The 21,804-nt window shown below is 37.7% G+C and overlaps 1 protein-coding gene and 1 long non-coding RNA gene across 5 annotated transcripts in view; both read left to right on the top strand.

Annotated features, from left to right (window-relative positions):
* LOC118010643 overlaps positions 1-1,254 on the top strand; it is a 10,612-nt gene extending 9,358 nt beyond the window's left edge. Inside the window, exon 2 of the long non-coding RNA XR_004679277.1 lies at positions 1,009-1,254. This is a non-coding gene — a long non-coding RNA (uncharacterized LOC118010643). The remainder of the gene's footprint in view (positions 1-1,008) is intronic.
* The window catches only part of TBC1D19 (TBC1 domain family member 19), a 167,988-nt gene that overhangs the window by 125,970 nt on the left and 20,214 nt on the right, over positions 1-21,804 (top strand). For all 4 annotated transcript variants that reach the window (XM_035005183.1, XM_035005184.1, XM_035005181.1 and 1 more), the window contains 5 exons: positions 1,569-1,653; positions 3,815-3,859; positions 14,227-14,259; positions 17,720-17,829; positions 20,429-20,520. In XM_035005183.1, the coding sequence (XP_034861074.1) occupies positions 1,569-1,653; positions 3,815-3,859; positions 14,227-14,259; positions 17,720-17,829; positions 20,429-20,520 (365 nt within the window). The remainder of the gene's footprint in view (positions 1-1,568; positions 1,654-3,814; positions 3,860-14,226; positions 14,260-17,719; positions 17,830-20,428; positions 20,521-21,804) is intronic.

The raw sequence follows: 21,804 nt of genomic DNA, 5'->3' as shown, positions 1-21,804 counted from the left end.
AAATAAATAAATAAATAAATAAATAAATAAATAAATAAATAAATAAATAAAATCTTAAAAAAAAAAAGAATAATAGAAAAGGTGCACTATGTTATTGCTGTATTTATTAAAAACAAAGAGAAAACAAACTCTATCTAGAGGACAGTTTGGCAATGTGTATCAAAAGTTCTAGATTTACAATGCCCATTGCTTTGACCAGACAGCTAGTCCAGTTTTAGGGATTTCAATAAAGCCGTACATAAATATTTAGCTATAGGGAAGTTTACTGAAGCATTGTTTATAGTTGGCGAAAAGCAGAAATACTTAAGTGTTCAACAATAAAGGACAGGTTAAATTAACTATTGTTTATCCCTATAGTGGCACATTTTCTGCAGCATTAAAAAATGTGGGCAGGGAATATTTATATTATTGAGAAAAAATAGATTATAGAACAACATACATACTTCTGCTGTTTGAAAAATGTGTGTATGTATAAGAGTAGTCTGAAAGGATAAGCATCAGAATGTTAACACAGGTGGGCTTAGGGGCCCACCTAGAGACCAGAAGTCCTTTTTTGATGATCTGTACTTCTGATTTTTACCATAACCTTGTATTGCTTGTATGTCTTTTAAAATATAATAAAAATAAATCAGTGGCAATGGTTGGTACACATTTCACCATTGGGCTTACTGATGCTCAGTCTCCTTATCTATTCTTTTTTCTAAAGCTGGGGCCCCTTCTTATGCCTTGGACCCACAGTTTCTCCATTGGCTCCTGCTGCTAGTCCAGTCCTGACCTTGTGCCTCTACTTTGTTAACTGGGCGTCTGCCTTTTCCTGTCATTTCCAATTCTTTTCTCAGTAACGTCTTTTGAATCCCAGGTCTTCCAATACCAGGACCCAGATTTCCTGTCACTGATCACCTTGGGATGGATCTCCTGCCCCCAAGTTCCAAGCTGGTGTCAGCAACCCAGTTCCTCCAGAGGACATCTTTGATTCTGACTTTCTGCCCTTCCTGTTTTCGTCTCCAGGCAGATGCCACACTCCACCTGCTGGGCAGGACACCCACCTCCTAACCTGTATTGGGCTGCCACTTGTTCTCCAGCTGCCATCCCTTCTAGATGCCACGAGTTACCTTTCCTCCCACCCTGACATGCCCAACCACCGGCTGCTGCATTCCTGCAGAGACTCTAGGTCCAGTTTCCTGCACTTCCCAGACTACTCTGTGGCACTGTAATTAACTACGGTCCCCGCTACGCATTTGTCCCTGGGTTAAATTTCTCCCAGCTGCTTCTCTCTTCCAGGTAGAAAACAATAAAAGAATCAACTGGTAGTAACTTACATTATCTGCTGTTGTTCAAGGTTTGTGTGGCTGACAGTGAGAAATCTTTGGGTGAATTTTGGCCATCACCCTTGGCATCCACTATAACACTTAGCATAGGTGTACTAATAGAGGGCACTCCTCCCATTTCCAGGCACAACATTGAACTGGAAAGAGTCTACCTCTGTGCCTCCCGAGCAGGGAAAAAGCAATGAATTACCTGTTATAAAACAGTGCTTAATTGTTTGTTTCTTCCACTGTTGTACCCAGGTATTACTTTGTTTTTCCCGGGATACATCTGTGTTGGGTCATTTTGCGTACAACAGTGCTTCACCACCAAAATCATACATAAGAGGTAAAATTTTAGTTACATAAAGGAAGTATTCTTTAAGACTTACAAAATCATACCAAGACATATTTTATAGCATTTATTGGTGTTGTTAATTTTTCTTTTATTGTAAAGTACTTAATAAGATTTCTCTCAGATTATTGTAACCATACTTTCACTCCTACTCACATCAGGGCCTGAGCAACTCATCACAATCACAGGCAAGTGGTTCTCAGAAGCAGCACTTAGAGTTACCTCCTTTATCTTCCCTGTTTACCCTCCCCTCCGTTGCTGTTTTTGTCATCTCTGTTGACTTTTATTTTCCCTCCTAACTACGAGTTTATCACACAAATTTGCTTTTTCTACTTTTTTTTCCCTTCTCTATTCCTTCCCTCAAAATGGTCTACCACATTTAAAATTTGATGTAATTTATATGCTATTAGCTCTCTAATTTCTATTTGAGGGCTTTCTTCTCTATCACTAGCTGCCTACAAGATATTACTATTTCAATATCCTACTATCACCTGACAACAGATCTAATTTCAGCTGGAAGCCTTTCTCAATTTCTCCTTTTTATTAAGTGGTGAACACCCAGCACTGAAAGCTTATAACCCCATTGTGTATGATCGTTCTGCTGTTCCCATAAAGAAAGAAACTGTTTCTCCTATACCTCCCAAGTCTGTCAGCCTGATTACTACAACCCCTGCCCTAGGACCGGCCTATGCTACCCACTGTACTTCTAACCAACCGGCTACAGATTGGGGGGCGGCCAACAACCTGCTTTTCAGTTAATTTGCTAGAGCAGCTCACAGAACCCAGGGAAACATGTACCTCTGCCAGTTTATTAAACGGCATGATAAGACAGATGAATAGCCAGATGAAGCATACACAGGGCGAGTTCTGGGAGTGTCCTGAGCATAGGAGCTTCTGCCCCCATGGAGTGGTGGTGTGTCATCCTCCCAGTGTTGATGTGTCTGCCTACCTGGAACCTTTCTGAATGCCTTACTACTGGGATTTTATGGAGGCTTCCTCGCCTAGGCATGATCAGTTATTAATCTCATTTCCAGCACCTGTCCCCCTCTCTGGAAAATGGCAGACAGGGCTGAAAATTCCAAGGTTCTAATCATGACTTGGTCGTTCTGGTGACCAGTCCTCATCCGGAAGTCCACCAGAGTCACACCAATAGAACAACAGATGCTCCCAGTCTCTTATCACTTAGAACTTTACAAGGGTTTTCACTAGCCCCGTATTTAGTACCCATTCTGTACCATCCATATCTCTTTCCCTCTCTCTCTCCCTCTCTCTCTCTCTCACGTCCACTTTTCATTATTCCATTCTTTCCTTACTCACAAGCTCAGTCCTTGTTATCTCCACCCTAACCTAAATTGTTCATGCTCCTTATTCTTTGTCTCCTCTCTGCCACCACTTTCAACAAAAACAAAAAAAAATTTTTTCATTAAAAACTTACCTTAAAGCCAAGTGCAAGAATGCATGAGACTTTTCAATAGACTCAAAGGTCTTAGAAAAAAAAAAAAAAAAAAAAACTGTCAAGATGAAAGCTACCTAAAGATTTCAGTGGAAGGCAGGAAAAAACTCAGGACCTTAAGAGTTGAGGGAAAGCTCTTTTTAAAAACTACTTTAAACATTTGATTATGCTGAAGTTACTTTAATTTTCTGAAACAATTCTGATTTCCAATATTTAGCCTCATTCTTGGACCACATGAACTATTTTAGGATTCAGAAAATATTACCACTATATGGTTTCAGACATTTAATTTTTAACTTTTCAGCACATTCCAAAGGAATGTAAACTAATGAGGCATTGCAAAGCCTAGGACTTACTTTAATGAATAGATTAGAATTATTTATAGTTAGCAAAACAAATCCATGCTTCCAAATAGATGCTTCTCTTCTTAACTGCTTAAGGAAGTTGAAAGCATTTGTTTTTTTAATTACTTTGTATCAGTTGCTCATACGTAAGTTTATATTATTGACTTTGAGGAAAGGATTTGCTAGTATGAAAAGATTAGCTGGTAGATTTTCAAATTAATTCCATATCCTGCAATGAAGTCCAAGGAGATTGTACTATAGTAGTTTTAAAATTCCATTATGAGTACATCCACGAAATTAGTTAATTTTTAAAGATTTATTTTGATCACATTGAAACCTTCTATGATTTTTCTTACAGGAAAACTAGGACTAGAAGAGTATGCGGTCTTTTATCCACCAAATGGTAAGAGTAATACTATTGCTTCCTCTAGTGGGAAATAGGAAAATTACAACTTCTATAACAAATGTGACCTTGTCTATGTGGAGAAGGGTAATAATTTGTTATCTAAAGTAAACCTCCTATAGAATACCTATTTTAGTGAACTTTCCCATGTTTGTGGTAGGTTTGTGCAAGCCAACGCACACCCTCCCTGGCTTTCCTTGAAACCAGTAGGGATATCTGTGAGAAAGCTTAGCCGACTTAGGTCTAGGGGACTTCACTTTCCTCTGCGGGACACCGACTGGGTCCATCCAGGGCCTTCCTTTTTTTTCTTCTTCTTCTTCTTTTTTTTTTTTTTTTTTAAGATTTTATTTATTTATTTGACAGAGCACCCAAGCAGGGGGAGCAGGAGAGCAGGGGGAGCAGAAAATGAAATCTTTTTATTTCATAAATACCACACTTGTCAAATTATGAGAATAACAAAGTTTAACACCAGGCAATGCACTCAACTGATTCGAGCACTGTGGCAGTGAAGTCGAAGGAAGGCCCTGGGCCTGGGGGGCTCAGTCAGTTAAGCGTCTGCTTAACTGGGATCCTGGGATCAAGCCCCCCATGGGGCTCCCTGCTCACCGGGGAGCCTGCTTCTCCCTCTCCTTCCACCCGTCCCCCTGCTTGTGCGCTCTTGCACTCTCTCTCTGTGTCAAATAAATAATAAAATCTCTAAAAAGATTTTGAAGAAATATATCACCAAGATAATCTATTTTGACTATATAAAGTGATCAAATGTGTAATGACTTCATTAGATAGTAAGTATTCCTTTGAAATTATTGGACATTTTTTAAGATCTGCTTTTCGGAAAAGCAATATAGAACATTCCTCATTATGATAATGTTAAGTAGTCCTTGTTATCTCCACCCTAACCTAAATTGCTCATGCTCCTTATTCTTGTCTCCTCTCTGCCACCACTCTCAACAAAAACAACAAAAAAATTTTCATTAAAAACTTACCTTAAAGCCAAGTGCAAGAATGCATGAGACTTTTCAATAGACTCAAAGGTATTAGGAAAAAAAAAAAACTGTCAAGATAAAAGCTACCTAAAGATTTCAGTGGAAGGCAGGAAAAAACTCAGAACCTTAAGAGTTGAGGGAAAGCTATTTTTTAAAACTACTTTAAATGCATCCTGAAGAAGTCCTTTCACCCCAGTAGAGTTAAGAACATGGGCTTTATAATCCAGCAGACGTGGGTTCAGATCCCAGTTCTGCCAGCTCACCCTATGACCTTGGGTAAGTTATATGACTTTGCTGAGCTGCAGATGGATTAAATGAGACACAATCTATAAAAAGGGCACAGTGACTGATATGTAGCCAGTGCTCAAAACATGCAGCTGCTACTGGTCTATTTCGCTTCTTTGTCAACCTCTCCATGTGAAGGTCATACTCGTCATTCAGGGCACTGTTCTCTGTATGCACCTGTCAGTATGACTTCTCAGGGTCTTCCACGGACCATCCTCCTCTGCCCCTCTTGAAACACCAGAGTTCTCCCATGGCCCACCCCACCCCTCGTCTGCTGCTCTTCTGTTCACACATTTTCCTTGGGCTTTTTTACCTGCTTTCTTGGTCCTCTTTGTTCATTACTCTAAAATTTACATCTTCAATTATGACCTCTATAATAATGACCTCAGGCTTAACATATCTCAACATGAACTCATTCGTTTATCTTCCTATACCCACTATTTAAAAAAGAAAACAAAAACAAGATGAAATTAAGAACAAAACAAAAACTGTGCTATTTCTCTCTCAGCTCATTGTGCTCTTATCTAACCAGTCATTCAAGGCCTAAAGCCAGGTAGTCATCCTTGTCTCCTCTCAGTCTTGCATCCCCCTCATCTAATAAGTCACCAGGACCATCCAATTTTATCTTTAAAACGCACCTGGAACCTCTCCTCCCTCTCTTCCTCACCATAACTGCTGCCTTGTCCTCAGCCAGGCTCTACCATCTCTAGCTTATTAATTATAATAGACACCTCACTGGTCTCTCTTTTTCCAACCTTTTCTAACTTTGCTTTATTTTTCACAGTGCTGTCTGAGTTTTACATCTAAAAGGAAAATCTAAAAATTGCCATTTTTCTCCTTAAAGTTTTCTTAATGGCTTCCCATCTCTTCACAAGTAATGTCTAATGGCCTTTTGGCCTGGCGTTCAGGGACCTCTTTTGACTCAGACCTCTACTCAGTCTGACTCCTAGCTTTGTATCCCCCGTTTTCCTGTCTCACTTTTCTTTTTATCATAGCCATATCAAATGATTAGCTACATACATGCACATGCACCTCTACATACTCTCTCAGAGCTCCGTGCTGCTTCTTGCCTCATTACCTCTCCATTCTGGTGTGTGGAGAAGGTTTTCTTCACCTGCTCTCAGGCCTCACCTCAGGAAGCTTTTCAGGAAGCCTTCCCCACATCCCCACATTAGGTTAAGGACTCTTTCTTTAGGCTCCCATGGTATCCAGTGTGAAAATCTTTGATATCTCTTGGTATATTGTCTTGATATTATTTGTTTATGCTTTATCTTCTCCTCTAGATTGCAAGCTCCTTGAGGTGTAAGGCCATATTCGTTTTTGTTCTCCCAGCATCTAGTCATCGTAGGAGTTTAATGAGTATTTATTTGAACTAAATTACAGGATTTTTAATTTTAACATTTATTTATGTTATACTTCTGCCTCCTCAGAAACCTAATTTTCAGATAACTTTTTATGTTTATCGAAGAGTCAGGAAATCAAAGGAAAAATACCTCTGAAGAGCCCAAAGAGGTGTCCGTGGCATCAAGTTTCTCCTCTCTCCATTCCTAGGAGAGCTTTTTCAACTTAGTTTAGAACATATTAGCTTGGGGCCCCTGGGTGTCACAGTCGGTTAAGCATCCAACTCTTGGTTTCAGCTCAGGTCATGATCTCGGGGTTGTGAGATTGAGCCCAGCATCAGGCTCTGAGCTCAGCGAGGAGTCTGCTGGGGTTTCTCTCCCTCTCCCTCTGCCCCTCCCCTCGCTTGCTCATGTGCATGCTCCCTCTCTCAAATAAATAAATCTTAAAAAAAAAAAAAAAGAACATTTTAGCTTTTACTTAACACACATGCCCAACAAGCTTGGTTTACCACTGTTTATGCCCCCCGCCCCGTACGAAACTGGAAGCGTGGAACGGGACCCTAATAACAACAGTAGAAGTGAAAATCAGAGGCTTCACAAAGGAAAACAGAAAAACTATAAACCAGCACATAAGAGCACTCCAGAAAATCAGTCTGGGACCATTTTATGTAAAAGCTCTTTAAAAGGTCTCACTGGGTTGTAGCCTACTATCATAATTTAAGACTTTTGTTAGGAACTCAAGGCACCAAGGAAAAATATTGCTGTAATAATGATCACGGTAACCTCAGCAGCAGCTGTGTTCCAGGCAGCATGCTAAGCACATTGCATGTGCTCATTCACTTAATCCTTGCAAGGCAGGTACCTTCTGAGGCAGGTATGAATATTATCCCTATTTACAGATAAAGAAGCTGAGGCATAGCGTGTCAACTTGCCCAGCTGGCGAGTGTCGAAGCCAGGATTTGAACCCAAAGCTCTTTGACTTCCGTATTCTTGATCACCATGCCCTGTTACCTTGGGAAGTGTTACTGTGTACACTGAAGTGTCTTTTAGAAGAAAAGGAAGGGGCTAATATATTGAAAAAGTAGATGTGTAGAATAGGTTCTGGGAAGATTTTCATTCAGAATAAAAATAGTTTACTGCTAAATGGGGTAAACCTACAGCTGTTCATAAACTTAATTCTTCAGAATAATTTCTTCTTTCAGGTTATTTTAGAATGTTACCAGAATCAGAGAGAACTTTCCTCTCTGGGCAATTGAGTCTGAAATTGCAGAGTAAGAAGAGACAAAGACTAGTCAGTGTGCTGTCCTGTAATTCTTTACGTAAGGCAATACAAAGCAACATTTTATATTACTCACTTCTGCCAAAGATAGGATTACTTTAAAATCTTAAGGACACCTCTGGGGCGCCTGGGTGGCTCAGTCAGCTAAGCGTCTGCCTTCGACTCAGGTCGTGATCTCGGGGTCCTGGGATCGAGCCCCACGTCGGGCTCCCTGCTCAGGGGAGAGCCTGCTTCTCCCCCTCACTCTGCCTCTCCTCTCCACGTGTTCTCTCTTGCAAATAATAAATAAATAAAATCTAAAAAATAAAAAAATAAAATAAAATTTTAAGGATACCTCTACCACCACTGCCACCAGAACTGACCTGGCTTTCTTGGTCTCAGGGGCCCACACAGAGAGGCTGGCCTACAGCTCACTGACACACTCCCCATCCCTGACCGGGCAGGTGCTTACACAGGGGCACCTCCTCCCTGTATCTCCTTTCCTAGGGTTGAAATGACAGACCACTGTGGCATTGGACATTACCCTCTCACCTCATTTGAGGCCTTGTTAGTGGACAGGCTTTCTGTAGTAGAGTCACTAAACAACCGGTAGGCAAAATGTCTGAGCTGAGGAGACTCTTCACAGGAATTATATAAGCTTCTCTTGTTTTTATTTTTTGTTCACTTTATATAATTTGTCTTTATTTATTCATTTAATACTTTAGTCCTGCTCTGGCTCCCTCTTCTATTCTAGCTGGGTGATCTTCAGTAATAACCCGAAGTACCTGCTGTCAAGGAGCTTACATTTGAGGGAGGGAGGCAAACAATAAGCAAGTAAATAAATAGCTAATGAAAATAATTTCAGAGAGTGAGGACATGAACAATGAAGGGAAACAGAAATTGATAGTGGGGGGCGTGGCTATTTTAGGTCAGGTGATCAGGAAAAGTACTTCTGAGGAGGTAGAATATGGACAGAGACCAGAATATGCAGAGTGAGCTGTTCAAAGAGGTAGGAGAAGAACCTTCCAGAGGGAATATATAGCATGGTGAAGGGCCTAAGACAGGGCCATACCTGATGGTTCGAAGAACAAGATGGCCAGCATGACTGGTGACAGTGAGCAAAACATAATCTGGTATAAGGTGAGGTAGGAGACTTAGGGACCAGGTCAGATAGGGAGACAGTTGATCGAAAGTTTTGTCTAGTAAGTCCAGTGTCTGGGCTGATTCCTCAGGGACAATTTCTGTTACTTTCTTGTTTTCCTGTGAATGAGCTATCCTTTTTTAAGAATTTTAATTGCAATTAGTTAACATACAGTGTTATATTAGTTCAGGTGTACAATATAGTGATTCAACACTTCCATACATTACTCAGTGCTCATCATGATAAGTGTATTCCTGATCCCCTTGGGCTATACTTTCTTCTTTCTTTGCACACCTGGTAAATTTTTTGTTGATAACTAGATATCTCGACTATTAGAGTGTGGTAACTAGAACCAGATTGTCTTCCCTCCCCAGAATTTGTTGTTGTTGCTTGTTGTGAGCCAATTGTTTGTTTAGTGACTTTCCTAAACTGCTTTTGTCAGGATTGTGTTTTTTGTATTGAGTGCCCACTAAAGTCTCTGTTCCATCAGTTGAGTGGTCAGCTGATAATTTGACAGAGATTTCCTTGAACATCTGAAACCAAAAGAAAAAAAAAATTACCCCAGGCTTTGCAGACTGGTACTCCTTCAAGGCTTAGTGAGGCCATTTGTAGTTCTATCGTAGCCTTCGCTTCCTGCCTATGCAGAGCCTAGGAGTCTGGCAGAAGTGAAAGCTGAAGTGCTTCTTAGGTCTTTTCTAGATTCCCCTGAATAGAGAGAAGTTTTTCAAAGCCTTTATCCTTCCCCAGCCTCTTCCTTCCCAAGGTTATCAATCTGTCTACTGCTTGCCTCATCTGTTGTCCTTGCTGCCCCAGGGAGCGGCAGGGAGTATGTTTGCACTTACAGGCTTTTGATAGTGGGTAGGCCGCTTCAGCCTAGTCCCTCAGGTAGCTACTAGACAGGTCAAGGCACACAGCCACAGTTTTTCGATTCAAGATCCATATTGTTCACTCTGGGCCCAGCAAGCTGCCTCAGGAACATGGGGGGCTATATCGTCATGGACAATGGGCAATGGTAGGTAGGGTAAATTAAAATATCACAATGCTCTCTTTCCAAAATTCAGCAGCTTTTTTTTTATTAAGCATTTCCTTGGTTGTAAGGTTTATTATTATTATTAGATTCCAGAACTCAAAAGAAGTTGATCTAACAGTTCTAGCCATCGCTTTAGCAAAGGGATGGAGTTTTGGAGTTCCCTACTCTACTCTTCTCAGTGACATCTCTTCTCCAATTCAGAGATCATCCTTACTACTATGTGGAATAAAAATGTCACTCTAATGTAAGTTCCAAGAGAACAAGGACCTTTTGATGACCAACATTGAGAATCATGCGTGGCATAAAGTCACTGCTCAGTAAATATTGTTGAATGAGAGAGCAAATGAATGAGGGAGTGAATACAGAAGAATATAGAGGAACAAGAATACAAGCAAGGGGACAAGACATAGATCTGACTGAGACTTCAATAACAAACACCACAATTTGCTAATACCGTTTGTTTCCTACAAGAAAAGAGAAAATAATTAGTTGCTAGTGACATTAGGCAGAGGAGTTCGGGGACTCTGGATCAGTGGTTATCAACCAAGGGCAATTCCATGCCCCACTCACCCTCCCCCTGGAAACATTTGCCAATGTCTGTGGACACTTTTGGTTGTCAGAGCCAGGGGAAGCGAGGTTTTACCAGTATCTCGTGAATAGAGGCCAGGGATGCTGTTAAACATTCTACCGTACACAGGACAGCCCCTCACAACAAAGATTAGGAAAGCCTCTTGGAACACATAGTGACAATATGTCATTTTAAATCCTCTTACAAGTGGGGCACCTGGGTGGCTCAGTCGTTAAGCGTCTGCCTTCGGCTCAGGTCATGATCCCAGGGTCCTGGGATTGAGTCCTGCATCGGGCTCCCTGCTCTTCAGGAGGCCTGCTTCTTCCTCTCCCACTCTCCCTGCTTGTGTTCCTGCTCTCACTGTCTCTCTCTGTCAAATAAATAAATAAAATCTTTAAAAAATAAATAAATAAATAAATAAATCCTCTTACAAGTGTCAAGTTGATAAATAGCAATGTACTTTGTCATCTTTATTAATTAAATAAATTAAAAACATTTCATAATCCAAAATTTATTTGATGTGTAACTTTAGACATAAATTGAAAGCCTAATGAAAATTGTATTTAAAGTATGATTTTTAGATTGATCTTTAAATATGGTTGCGTTCCAGTATTTGGGAAATTTTAATTATGAAATAAAGTAACAAAGTCATATTCTGAAGTTCTAATTCAGAAAGATAACAGAAATAGCTAGAAAACAACGTAACTGTTGTCCTAATGCCAACTCTTACCTGTAGGCTACATGTAGAATGAGAATAACCAAAGGGAATGATTATTTCCACAAATGAATTAAATAAACTGTACTAAGTAATCCCAAATGAAGGAGTATAAAACTTTGGAATGATGTTAAAGTGAGTCAGATGTGAGAGCTGTGATACAATTAAAAGTGCTACGTATTAATAGAGATAGTGAGGAAATGAAGGGAAAATATTTAGTAAGTGCAAAGCATGTTAATATTTGGTGTATTTTCTGAGTCATATTTACTATTTATATCTTATCTAGTTCAAGATTTATTTTTGTTGACCATGCTTACCATTCTGAGCTATGTCAAAGGTCCATGAAACCATTACTTTAGAAAGTTATTCCTATTGAATGGGACAGGCAGTTCATATTTTAGACTTTCTTTACATAGACAAAGGAAGCTTAGTATCTTAAAATAATCAGTTATGGCAGACTTGCAGAACTCTAAGGCCAGAGAAGAGATGGTGTCCCAAGCATCCCAACGCCTGTTAGAAGTACTCTTGGATGACGGCCACACGCATGAAACTTGACCCCCGAAAGGCTGAAGTGATGAGAGACAAAGGAAAGGATTTTGGAAAACTGGCCAAGAACATGACAACCTCTGAGATCAAAGAAATGTTCTAGGCGATATGTGCCTGAGAGTGTTAATGGATTCTTTACTGCTTCTTATGCCTTCTACTTTTGTCTGCCAGAATTTCACTTTGTCCTTCTTCAACAGAGCAGACCGTGCACGCTTTTTTGGAATCGTAAGCCCTGGTTAATCTTGATTAAGCTGAAGTAAACCCTTATCTAATACTTACCAAAAAAAGATATTCTTAGGTTTAAGCTGATACTTAAAAGTGGTGCTCTCCCTTCTGAGACCATAAAATAGCTATGGTTGTTGAGCATCTCCTGTGTCCTAAATACTGGACTATTGCACTTTAAGGACATTAACTCACAGGTGCTTTAGAACAGCTCAGTGAAGTTGGTCTTGTTTATCTCCATTTTAAAAAATGAAAATAGAGACTCAGAGAGTGTCAGTAACTTGCCTAGAGTCACACAGAATTCATATTCACATCTGTAGGATTTCATTGGCCATTTCTAATTTAAAAACTGAGTTTTTGAGAACTTCCTGTCCTACGTGTTAATTACTTATTCATAAATGAATCTTACACTTCAATGTTTTTTTCACTTTTTAATTTTTTTTTTATATGGGTATCATTGACACGCAATGTTACATTAGTTTCAGGTGACCAACAGGGTGATAGGATAAGTCTGCACACTATGCTATGCTCACAAGTATAGCGCCTGTCTGTCACCATAGAGCATTATTGCAATACCACTGACTATATTCCCTATGCTGTGCCTTTCATCTCCGTAACTTACTCATTCCATAACTGGAAGCCTGTTTCCCCCACTCCCCTTCGCCCATTTTGCCTATGCCCCTCCCTACTCTCTCCCCCTGGCAACCATTAGTTTGTTCTCTGTTGTACTTTAGTATTTTATTTAGAAGACTTGATTATAAATGCTCAAATTTCCATCAGTTTATATCTTATTTTGTAAAAGATACTGTGATGGGTGCTGAAGATAATACACAGTATGAATTGTGCCCCTTGCCTCAAATAGCTTATAACCTAGCTGCTTATAGAGCAGCTGTAGATTTCAGAACTTGAGGAAAATGTGAGGGAAGTGCAATTAGCCAATAGTCGTCTTAATGTATGCATCCCTTTTCCCTGCTTGGTAGTTCATGAATTCACTCACAATAAGCTTCCTAATTAGAAGTGGCTTGTCTGGACTAGGGTATTCCTATCCTTAGCAGATCCTTAATACATATTTGTAGAAGATGAAAATAATAATAGTAACAACTCCATTTCTGACTACCTTAACCTGCTTGTTCAAATGTTGCTGCAGTAGCTTACAGAGGAAAGAAAAAGGGTTTTTGCAGTAAGAATATAGGGATTTTGTACAATAGCCACCTGCTTTGAGATCTAGTATTTAGAAAAATGTAATATGTACTTACATTTCTGTAAAGCATTAAAATATGTCTATTTATTAACTCATTTTCCTCTCAGTTTTTTTTTTCAGATGTCAACAATTTTATTGTAGAAAAGTTAGAAAAGACAGACTTTTTTATTATTTGTTAAAAGCCTATAATTAGTAAAAGAAATAAAATTAAGCAGCAGAGAGGGAAGGTAGAAAAAGATGATCATTCATAAGAAGAAAAAGAGACTCAACCAAAGATATAAGCAGAGAGAGAAACTTGAAGAAAGAGGTGTGTGGGCCCTCGTTCTAAGTGCTCCTTGGAATTCGAGCTGGTGGCTATCACGTCATTAGGAATGTTGACTTGTAATGTGAATCTAATCTGGTTTTAAATTTTTTCAGTTTCTAGAAGCAAAAGACCTTTAAGTTGGTAAAGATTCTTAAACTGGAAGGTCCTTCTATGTCCAGTTTTCTTTAGATCTCACAAATTTTTCTGTGTTTGCTCTAGGCATAATTGTTAAACATAGAATTTTAGAGCTAGGTGATATTTCAGAGACAGTCTTAGTTCCTGTGCATGACAAGCAGTTACTGTAACTCAGGAAGTTCGGTGACTTTCCTGAGGTTACCCAGCTGGTTTGTGTAAGCCAACCACTTAATCTTTTTAACAGATTGGATTCTAATATACAGGATGAAGTTGTTTCAGGAAGGACATAATCTATTGACTTTCTGAGACCATTGTAATTTGTTCTTAAACTTAGTTCAGTGATCTGCCTTGTTCTGTTTCTGTCTTGTTTTTGTAACATATTCATAGTTTTAGTTTTTCAACATTATCAATAGAAAGTTAAGTGGATATATATTGAAAACTTCTAGTTTGTTTTTATACAAGTATTAAAAAGCATTTTTTTGTTGTTGGTTACTCTCACTAAGTCTTTCTGACATTCATGAACAAAGTTGAAGCAAAAATAGGAAACCTTTCTATTTTCAGTTTTAATCCTCTCAAGCTTACCTAGTAACTCAGTGGGTATACTAATTGAAAAGAAACATTTTTTTATATTTTTTTTAGGTGTAATCCCTTTCCATGGATTTTCAATGTATGGTAAGTTGAGCTTTAAAATATTCACTGTTTTTATCACACTTTAGAAAATTAAACATGAAGATCATACTTTATACCACATCACCCACCCACTTAACAAGTTATTGTGAACATTTTTAAACACTGAGTTTAGTATTTGTTTATATCTCCAATTAAATTTTTTTAAAAATTAAGGGTCATCACGATTTGTCAGATGATGATTGCTTAACAAATTAAAATTAGAACATATTGTGAAAGTGCTTCTGTGTTGACCAGGTTCTAATCTGAAGGAAACTAGAGATACATGTTAATATTTAGTTCTCATAGGTGGAAAATGAGGTTGCTTAAATTCCTGAACTAATTCTCCTAAGTCTTTTAAACAAATAATAGGTCAGAAAGAATGTGAAGGGAGGGCCAACACTGAGTTTGAGTCTATGCTTTCTCCAGACTGCTGGCAGAGACAGCAGGTTTCACTGAAGGCTCGCATGTCTTGAGGGACCATGTGAAAAGCGCATGTGCAGGCGTGAGAACCCTGAATGCATTTCCGTCCTCAGGTGTCACTGAAGGAGGAATGCAAGAAACTTGATGAAGATGAGCAAAAGGAAGAATGCTCTACCCCTTAATGCAATTTAATTTTTAAATTATCACACATTACATATAAACATGTTGAAAAGTGTTGTCACCCCAACTGTTACCTCCCCACCTTTACACTAAACAGAAATACCTTAATGTTTTACTTTTATAAAAAGAATCAGCGACACGTTAACACTTCTCTTTGTAAAAGCCCCTCTGTGTTCAACATCAGACAATATGGTGAATGGCATAACCTAAGACTTTTAAAACTAGCAGACAACGAAAAGGGTTCGGAAGACCTAGGAACTTTGCATTATGCTACCCTTGATGGTGTTGATCACAGGCTTGAATTACAAGGCACTCTGCTTTATTCTCTTGAGCAACCAAAATTTCATAACATAATACATAACGTTATAATGACCTTTCAGCACATTTCTCTTTTATAAATATGTGAGGAATTTAAAATAAAAAACCCCAAAAAGGTTAAGAATATAAATTTTTAAATCTAATAATAAAAGTGTTAGCCTGTTATCTGTCTATTTTAATTCCAACTGCGAGAATTTTTCAAGTAAACAGTTTTTAAAAAGTGAACTTGAGTGATTTGGAGGACATTAATGATGTCATGAAGGTTTAAATCTAGCGATTCTTAGGGAACAAAATACATCATTGACTCCGACTCTGCTTATTCACACGTCTGGTCACTTAAGTAGGCTAAGGTCTAATGTTCCTAAGGAAGTAGATGAGGCAAAATGTTTGATACAGTTTCTTTGTACGTGAAGCAGCCACGCACCTTAGCAACAACACTTACTCAGAACCAGTATACACCAGAATAACCGGAAAGCGTCCCCAAGGGGCGCCGCGTTGTGCTTTGCTACTTCAGGTTTAGCTTCTGTGTTTCTTCAGAATTATACTACTTCTCTCATTTAAAAACTGATTCAAAACTTTTTATTTTTAAACTGGCCTTCTCCTCTCCCGTTTATGCAGATTAATGAAGTTATTGTAGGTATAGTGTGTTAATGATTTCACAAAGAAATTCCTATGGTAGCATATTTAATTGATTAAAAAGATAATGAGCTAATTCATTTTTATGGAAGAACAAAATAGGGAAATGTGCTTTAAATAGAAAGTAAACTCATGTAGATTTCTTACATATCACATATAAAGGACTAAAGTCTTTTCCATTTCATAGCTATATAAAGGAATTCAACACAAACAGTAGGGGTATCTTGAATAATAACTGATTGTAGAGGTTTTGTATTATACATGTTTGTAAAAAAAGTGCTGATTTTAAAATTCTCTTTTATTCCTTCACTAGAAATGATAATTAATGAGTACTGAACCCATAAAATCTTTAGACTCAGATTTTAGGTTTTTACATTTCAATAACTTTCAAAGTTAAAGGAAAAAATATGCCTAAAAAGGTAAATAAATTTCAGAGCTTCACTTTGAATTTATAATAATGCCATGTATTTATTCCACATTGCTTTTTCTTAGGTTGTTGCAATTGGAATATGAATTATTCTTTTTAAATATGTAGAATACCTTAATTTGGGCTATTTTAATAAATAGCAATTTATTTTGGTAGTAAAATAAGTTTTTAAAGTTAGTTTTAAAATGGAAAGTTATGCCTGTCAGTTTTTGAATGTGTATGTATATAATGTAATTTTTTTCTCTATATATAAAAGTAGCTTATTTTTGTAGGTATTTATTTACTCCCCTAAAATTGATTTCTCTCTCTTTTCCCCTTCAGAAAAAGTGAAATCTCTCCCTTGCAATGCTAGCTTTTGATGATTTACTCATCTGTAATACTGTGCACTGCCATTTATTCCAGATAATTGAATTTTTATATTTGTAAGAATTTAAAATTTTTTAAATCATTTTTCCTTTCACTTTGTCAAAAGGAATTGAGTTGAGTTGGCTTATTGCTTTCCCTGATAACTTAATACCTACTGCCCTCAGGGGCAGTACTGATGGATTATGGAGCCTGAGAATTTCTAACTTGTCCGTTTTATATCATAGCTAAGATTACTCAGTAAGTTACTGTGTTTTAAAATTAATATTTAGGTAGTACAGTTTTATGTATCTGCATTGTAAATATGTTCATGCTGCATAAAATTCTCAAGGTTTGAAAAGATGAGAAGCATGACCATGTCAGTCCAGAATAATCATGTTGTCGTATCAGCATCTGAGATTAGGACTTTCTGATATTCAGTTGTGGGATGTCTGATTGAGTTGACCCACCTGTGCTTAATTGCCAAGAATTGGTGCAAAGGAGAACTTAATTCAACATTCATTAGAGAAATAAATCCTCTGCCTGAGAGTTGTTTTATTATGAGTCCATAAAAACTGTCTTTGTACATGTGAGATACGCCAGTCTCAAGGACTAATAGTCTAAACTGTTAATCAGAATTTTTATTTTCAAATTGAATGAGTTGAAGACCATGATTCTAAACGCTAGTCATAAATCATCTTGTATTTTACTTACCTGACTTCCAAAATAAAAAACTTTGAAAAACTTTCTGGATCCTTTGTGGACAAAGTGAAAATGAATTGCCTGTGTCTCACTTTCTTACTATTTCAATTAAAAAAAAAGAGACTTGACTTTACATAGATTTTAAAGTTACTTTGAATTTTTAATATCCCTCTATATGTAATTCCATTGTGTCATTCCGTTAAGTTGGGATTATGGTAGTTTTTAATTACCCCTTTCTTTATAATTTTTAATGACTGAACTTTTTACATGTGTATATATTTCCTTTTCAACATGAAGAAGCAATATATATGACTTTAAACTTGTCTTTGAATGAATATTACTATAAAATACTGATTTATTCTTTCATGTTTCATTAATTTATTTTCTAAAGTTTTAATAGTTCTGCAACGTTATCGATTAATTTCTTTATTCTTTCAGTTGCACCGCTTTGTTTTCTCTACCATGAACCTTCCAAATTGTATCAGATATTCCGTGAGATGTATGTGCGTTTCTTCTTCAGACTCCATTCCATCTCTTCTCATCCTTCTGTAAGTTCATAAAAATTAGATCAAATTAGACTCTAATCTGTTTTCTTTCCTTAAGAAAAAGTTTCTTACTCAGTTAAATTATAAAGCAACAAATTTTAATTTGTGATGTCAAGCATTCTACAGAATAAATGAAAGAGGGCGCCTGGGTGGCTCAGATGGTTAAGCGTCTGCTTTCGGCTCAGGTCATGATCCCAGGGTCCTGGGATCGAGTCCCACATCGGGCTCCCGGCTCAGCGGGGAGCCTGCTTCTCCCTCTGACCCTCGCCCCTCTCATGCTGTTTCTCTCTCGCTCGCTCTCTAAAAAATAAAAAAAAATAAAAAAAAAAAAGAATAAATGAAAGAGAAGAAATTGATATTTAAATATTTATGGTGATAATTAGGGAGGAAAAGGGTCTTGATCAGTTGTACTTACATTATCTTTTATATATTAACAGAAAACACATATAAAAATGTCTGTATTATTGACAAGGATGCCTACCCTCTTTGAGCACTGACATCCTCATCTAGGCAATGAGGTTAATACGTCTCTGTAGGGCTACAGAGCGCCACGGTAACACTTGGCTCCTGGCGGGTGTTCAGTAAATAAGTGGCTGCTGTTTTTATTATTGTTGTTGTGATTATCATCGTACTTTCTTCTTTGTTAATGAAAATCAAACATTTATTTGTCACTTGTTTTTCAGTTTCATATTTGACTAATTGTCAGTTACCATAGATACTTTCTTTGTGTTCAGTAGATGGCTCTGTTGACCTCAATATGAACGTCCAAGAGGAGCCGATTGGGAGTCGAACATTTTTATCTATTTCATGTTGGCTGGTCCCTTATCACATCTTTTTTTCCCACCCATGAGCCTGAGTAAAAACAGTGTTTATTTTACTTTAGTTATCCTTTTTTCACCTTTGGGCCTGCTGTGGTCTACTTGCGGATAACTCAACTGACTCTCCGGAAGAAACACTAAATTGGAATGTATCGGGGCTACCAGATTTCCCTGAAGAGAAGACTCTGTCACTGCTATTAAACTGAATCGCTTTTCTTTATCCTGCACAGTTTAACCCTGTGTATTCCTAGTCCACCTGCCTCAGTCTCCGACTTTGCTCTCCTACATTGCTAGTAAAAGCTGACGAGTAACAGAAATCCAGGATGTCTCTGATGAACAAATGAAGCACCACCAATTATCTTGGGTTCCTGTTCTCTGAGACAAGTAGAGTTAGTGCTTATCTTACATTAATTTTTTAGTCTAGAGTAATCAGAAATATACAAATAATTCTGTTTTCTAATAACCTAATTTTTAGCCTCAGATTTCTTACTCTCATATTCTGTATCATTTTATGCTTCAGAGTTAAAAAAAAAATTTTTTTTAGCTGGCTGCCCAGTATACACCCATAGTATTTTCCTTGTGCAGAGCACTGAATCTTGACATCGAGCAACCCTGGATATTCCTTCTCTAGCTCCATGCTGACCTTGAGGTGTCCTTTCTCAGTGAATTGGTTGGGTCAGCCCTGCCTCTTGCCTTTCTTTATTCAGTGGAATAGACTTACAGGCAGTCAGCTCCTTTTCTGGCTTGTAGCCAGACTGAACTATTTGGAACCATGCCAGCCTTTTTTTCCTTAGAAACTCACAAAGAGGATTAAAACTTCCTCACAAAGATCAACCCTGAGGAATGTTGAGCTACAAGAAAGACTTTATTCAGAGTTGTCAAGTAATAAACACACTTGAAAAACCATTTGCTTAAATTTGTTACTTCTTGTCCTCTACAAATAATGCCCTTATACAAAGTAGATTTCAATAAATATATATATCTCTTTATACTAAGGTAATGAAACATGCTTGTTTGATAACTTCCTGATGCAAATTTCAAACAGTCTGTAGTCAGTCTTCCGCTGGGAATGGATTTCAAAGAAAGAGTGAGAAAAGCAGGAAATATTTTCCTGGATGGGTGAGGCAGCCGGAAGGGAAGGGACATATGGAGGGAGAGAGTCAAGGGTGTGGCTATAGTACCAGAGAAATACCTGGAAATTGGAATGCAGCCAGAAAAAACTAGTTTGCTGGACATAAGTGATAAAACAGGGCTTACAAAGTAGCAGGTTTTCTATAAAATGATGTTTTCCTTGGATTCTCTGAATATTATACACCAGGTTTTATGGGGATCCTATTGTGTTAAAAAGGAGGTTCCTTAGCATACCTATAATAGTAGGTATACATAAATAGGGGGAAAATGTATCTTAAAGTATTAGAGGGGCGCCTGGGTGGCTCAGTTGGTTAACCAACTGCCTTCGGCTCATGATCTCAGGGTCCTGGGATCGAGCCCCTCATCGGCTCCCTGCTCTGCAGGAAGCCTGCTTCTCCCTCTCCCACTCCCCCTGTTTGTGTTCCCTCTCTCACTATGTCTCTCTCTGTCAAATAAATAAATAAAATCTTAAAAAAAAAAAAAACAGAAAGCATTAGAGATCATTATAGCATTTCCTGTTTTTTACTCTTAGAAAATATAAAAATATTTATGTTGATAATTTTTTCCTCATTTCCATTTGAATAACTTATTGCCAGAGTTAATTTTTAAACACTAAAATATGTATTTCTCTTATGTTTTGTTATTATATCCAGGGTATTGTGTCCCTCTGTTTGCTGTTTGAAACTCTTCTTCAAACCTATCTCCCCCAGCTCTTCTATCATCTACGAGAAATTGGGGCTCAACCGTGAGTACCTTTCTCTCCTAATTGAAGAATAGATTGACATCAGAAAGTTCTGTTACATCATTGTAAAGCACCTTTGAAGATACAGTAATCTTTAGAGAAATTAACAATTTCTCCAATAAAACAAAAATTATCAAGTAATAGAGTGTAGCTCTACATTGTGCCAAAAATTCTTAGAAGAATTTCCAAAATCCTAATAAATTCTTATTTGCTGAGATTTTTGTGCCTGATGTAAGAGTCACTAAAATGAACTAATTTCTATTCATAAGGAAAGGTGTTGGCCAAAATTGAGGCAAAAATTTGTGAACACAAATACTACATAAGAAATGTGATAATACTAAAATTAAGTCATTTTAGGCTAAATTTTTCAGAGAACAACTTAATGAAAGCTATATAGGTTAAAGTTTGCTGTCTTTTGTTAAAGGAAACTAGATCAATTAACCTAGTAATGATTGTACACTGATTATTTTGTTCTAAAAGTTTGAACATTTGTTCATTTATCTCCATATGAGTTATCAGTGAACATGTAGGTATGGTACCTCTGGACTTCAATATTATTGGTTCTCTTCTCTTTTTTATAAAAATAACAATGTCTAAGGCAACAGAAGTTTCTAAATGATTTATTAATGTTTTGTCACTGTCTTCCCCTCTGTGAAACCAGTTTCCCCTATTGGCAGGCATATTTGAAAGGAACATTAACTCTTTGAGACCACAAATGTAGTTAATGGGAAATACAATAGTTTAGTTTACTCCACACTTGAATCTACATCAGATGGATGGATGGACGGATGGATGTGTGGGTGGGTTTAAGAGACAGACCAGGATTTAAATTCTATCTACTAAACTGCATAATCCTGATAAAGTTATTTAATTCATCTAAGTCTCATTTTCTTTCTTTAAATCAAGATAATTCAACTTCCTCATCTTTAAAATCAAGAGAATTCCTACCTCATGAAGTTGTTTCAATAGTGAAGGATTTTATACATACACATAAAATTTTATACATATATATATATGTACTTTCTCTAAAGCACTGTTGAATTTCAGACATCTTAGATCTTAGAAATACCTTTTATAAAACACTACTTCATATCACCCATCGATAATACTGAGATTATACTCTTTCCTTTGTAGCCATTAAAAAACAAGATTCTGCAGGCACCTGGGTGGCTCAGTTGGTTAAGCGACTGCCTTCGGCTCAGGTCATGATCCTGGAGTCCCTGGATCGAGTCCCGCATCGGGCTCCCTGCTCGGCAGGGAGTCTGCTTCTCCCTCTGACCCTCCCCC

This window comes from Mirounga leonina, unplaced genomic scaffold, assembly GCF_011800145.1.
Source record: "Mirounga leonina isolate KUSES-001 unplaced genomic scaffold, KU_Mleo_1.0 Mir_129, whole genome shotgun sequence".
NCBI classification, from domain to species: domain Eukaryota; kingdom Metazoa; phylum Chordata; class Mammalia; order Carnivora; family Phocidae; genus Mirounga; species Mirounga leonina.
The sequence above is the reverse complement of the archived record's forward strand: the minus strand, read 5'-3'. Positions and strand labels throughout refer to the sequence as shown.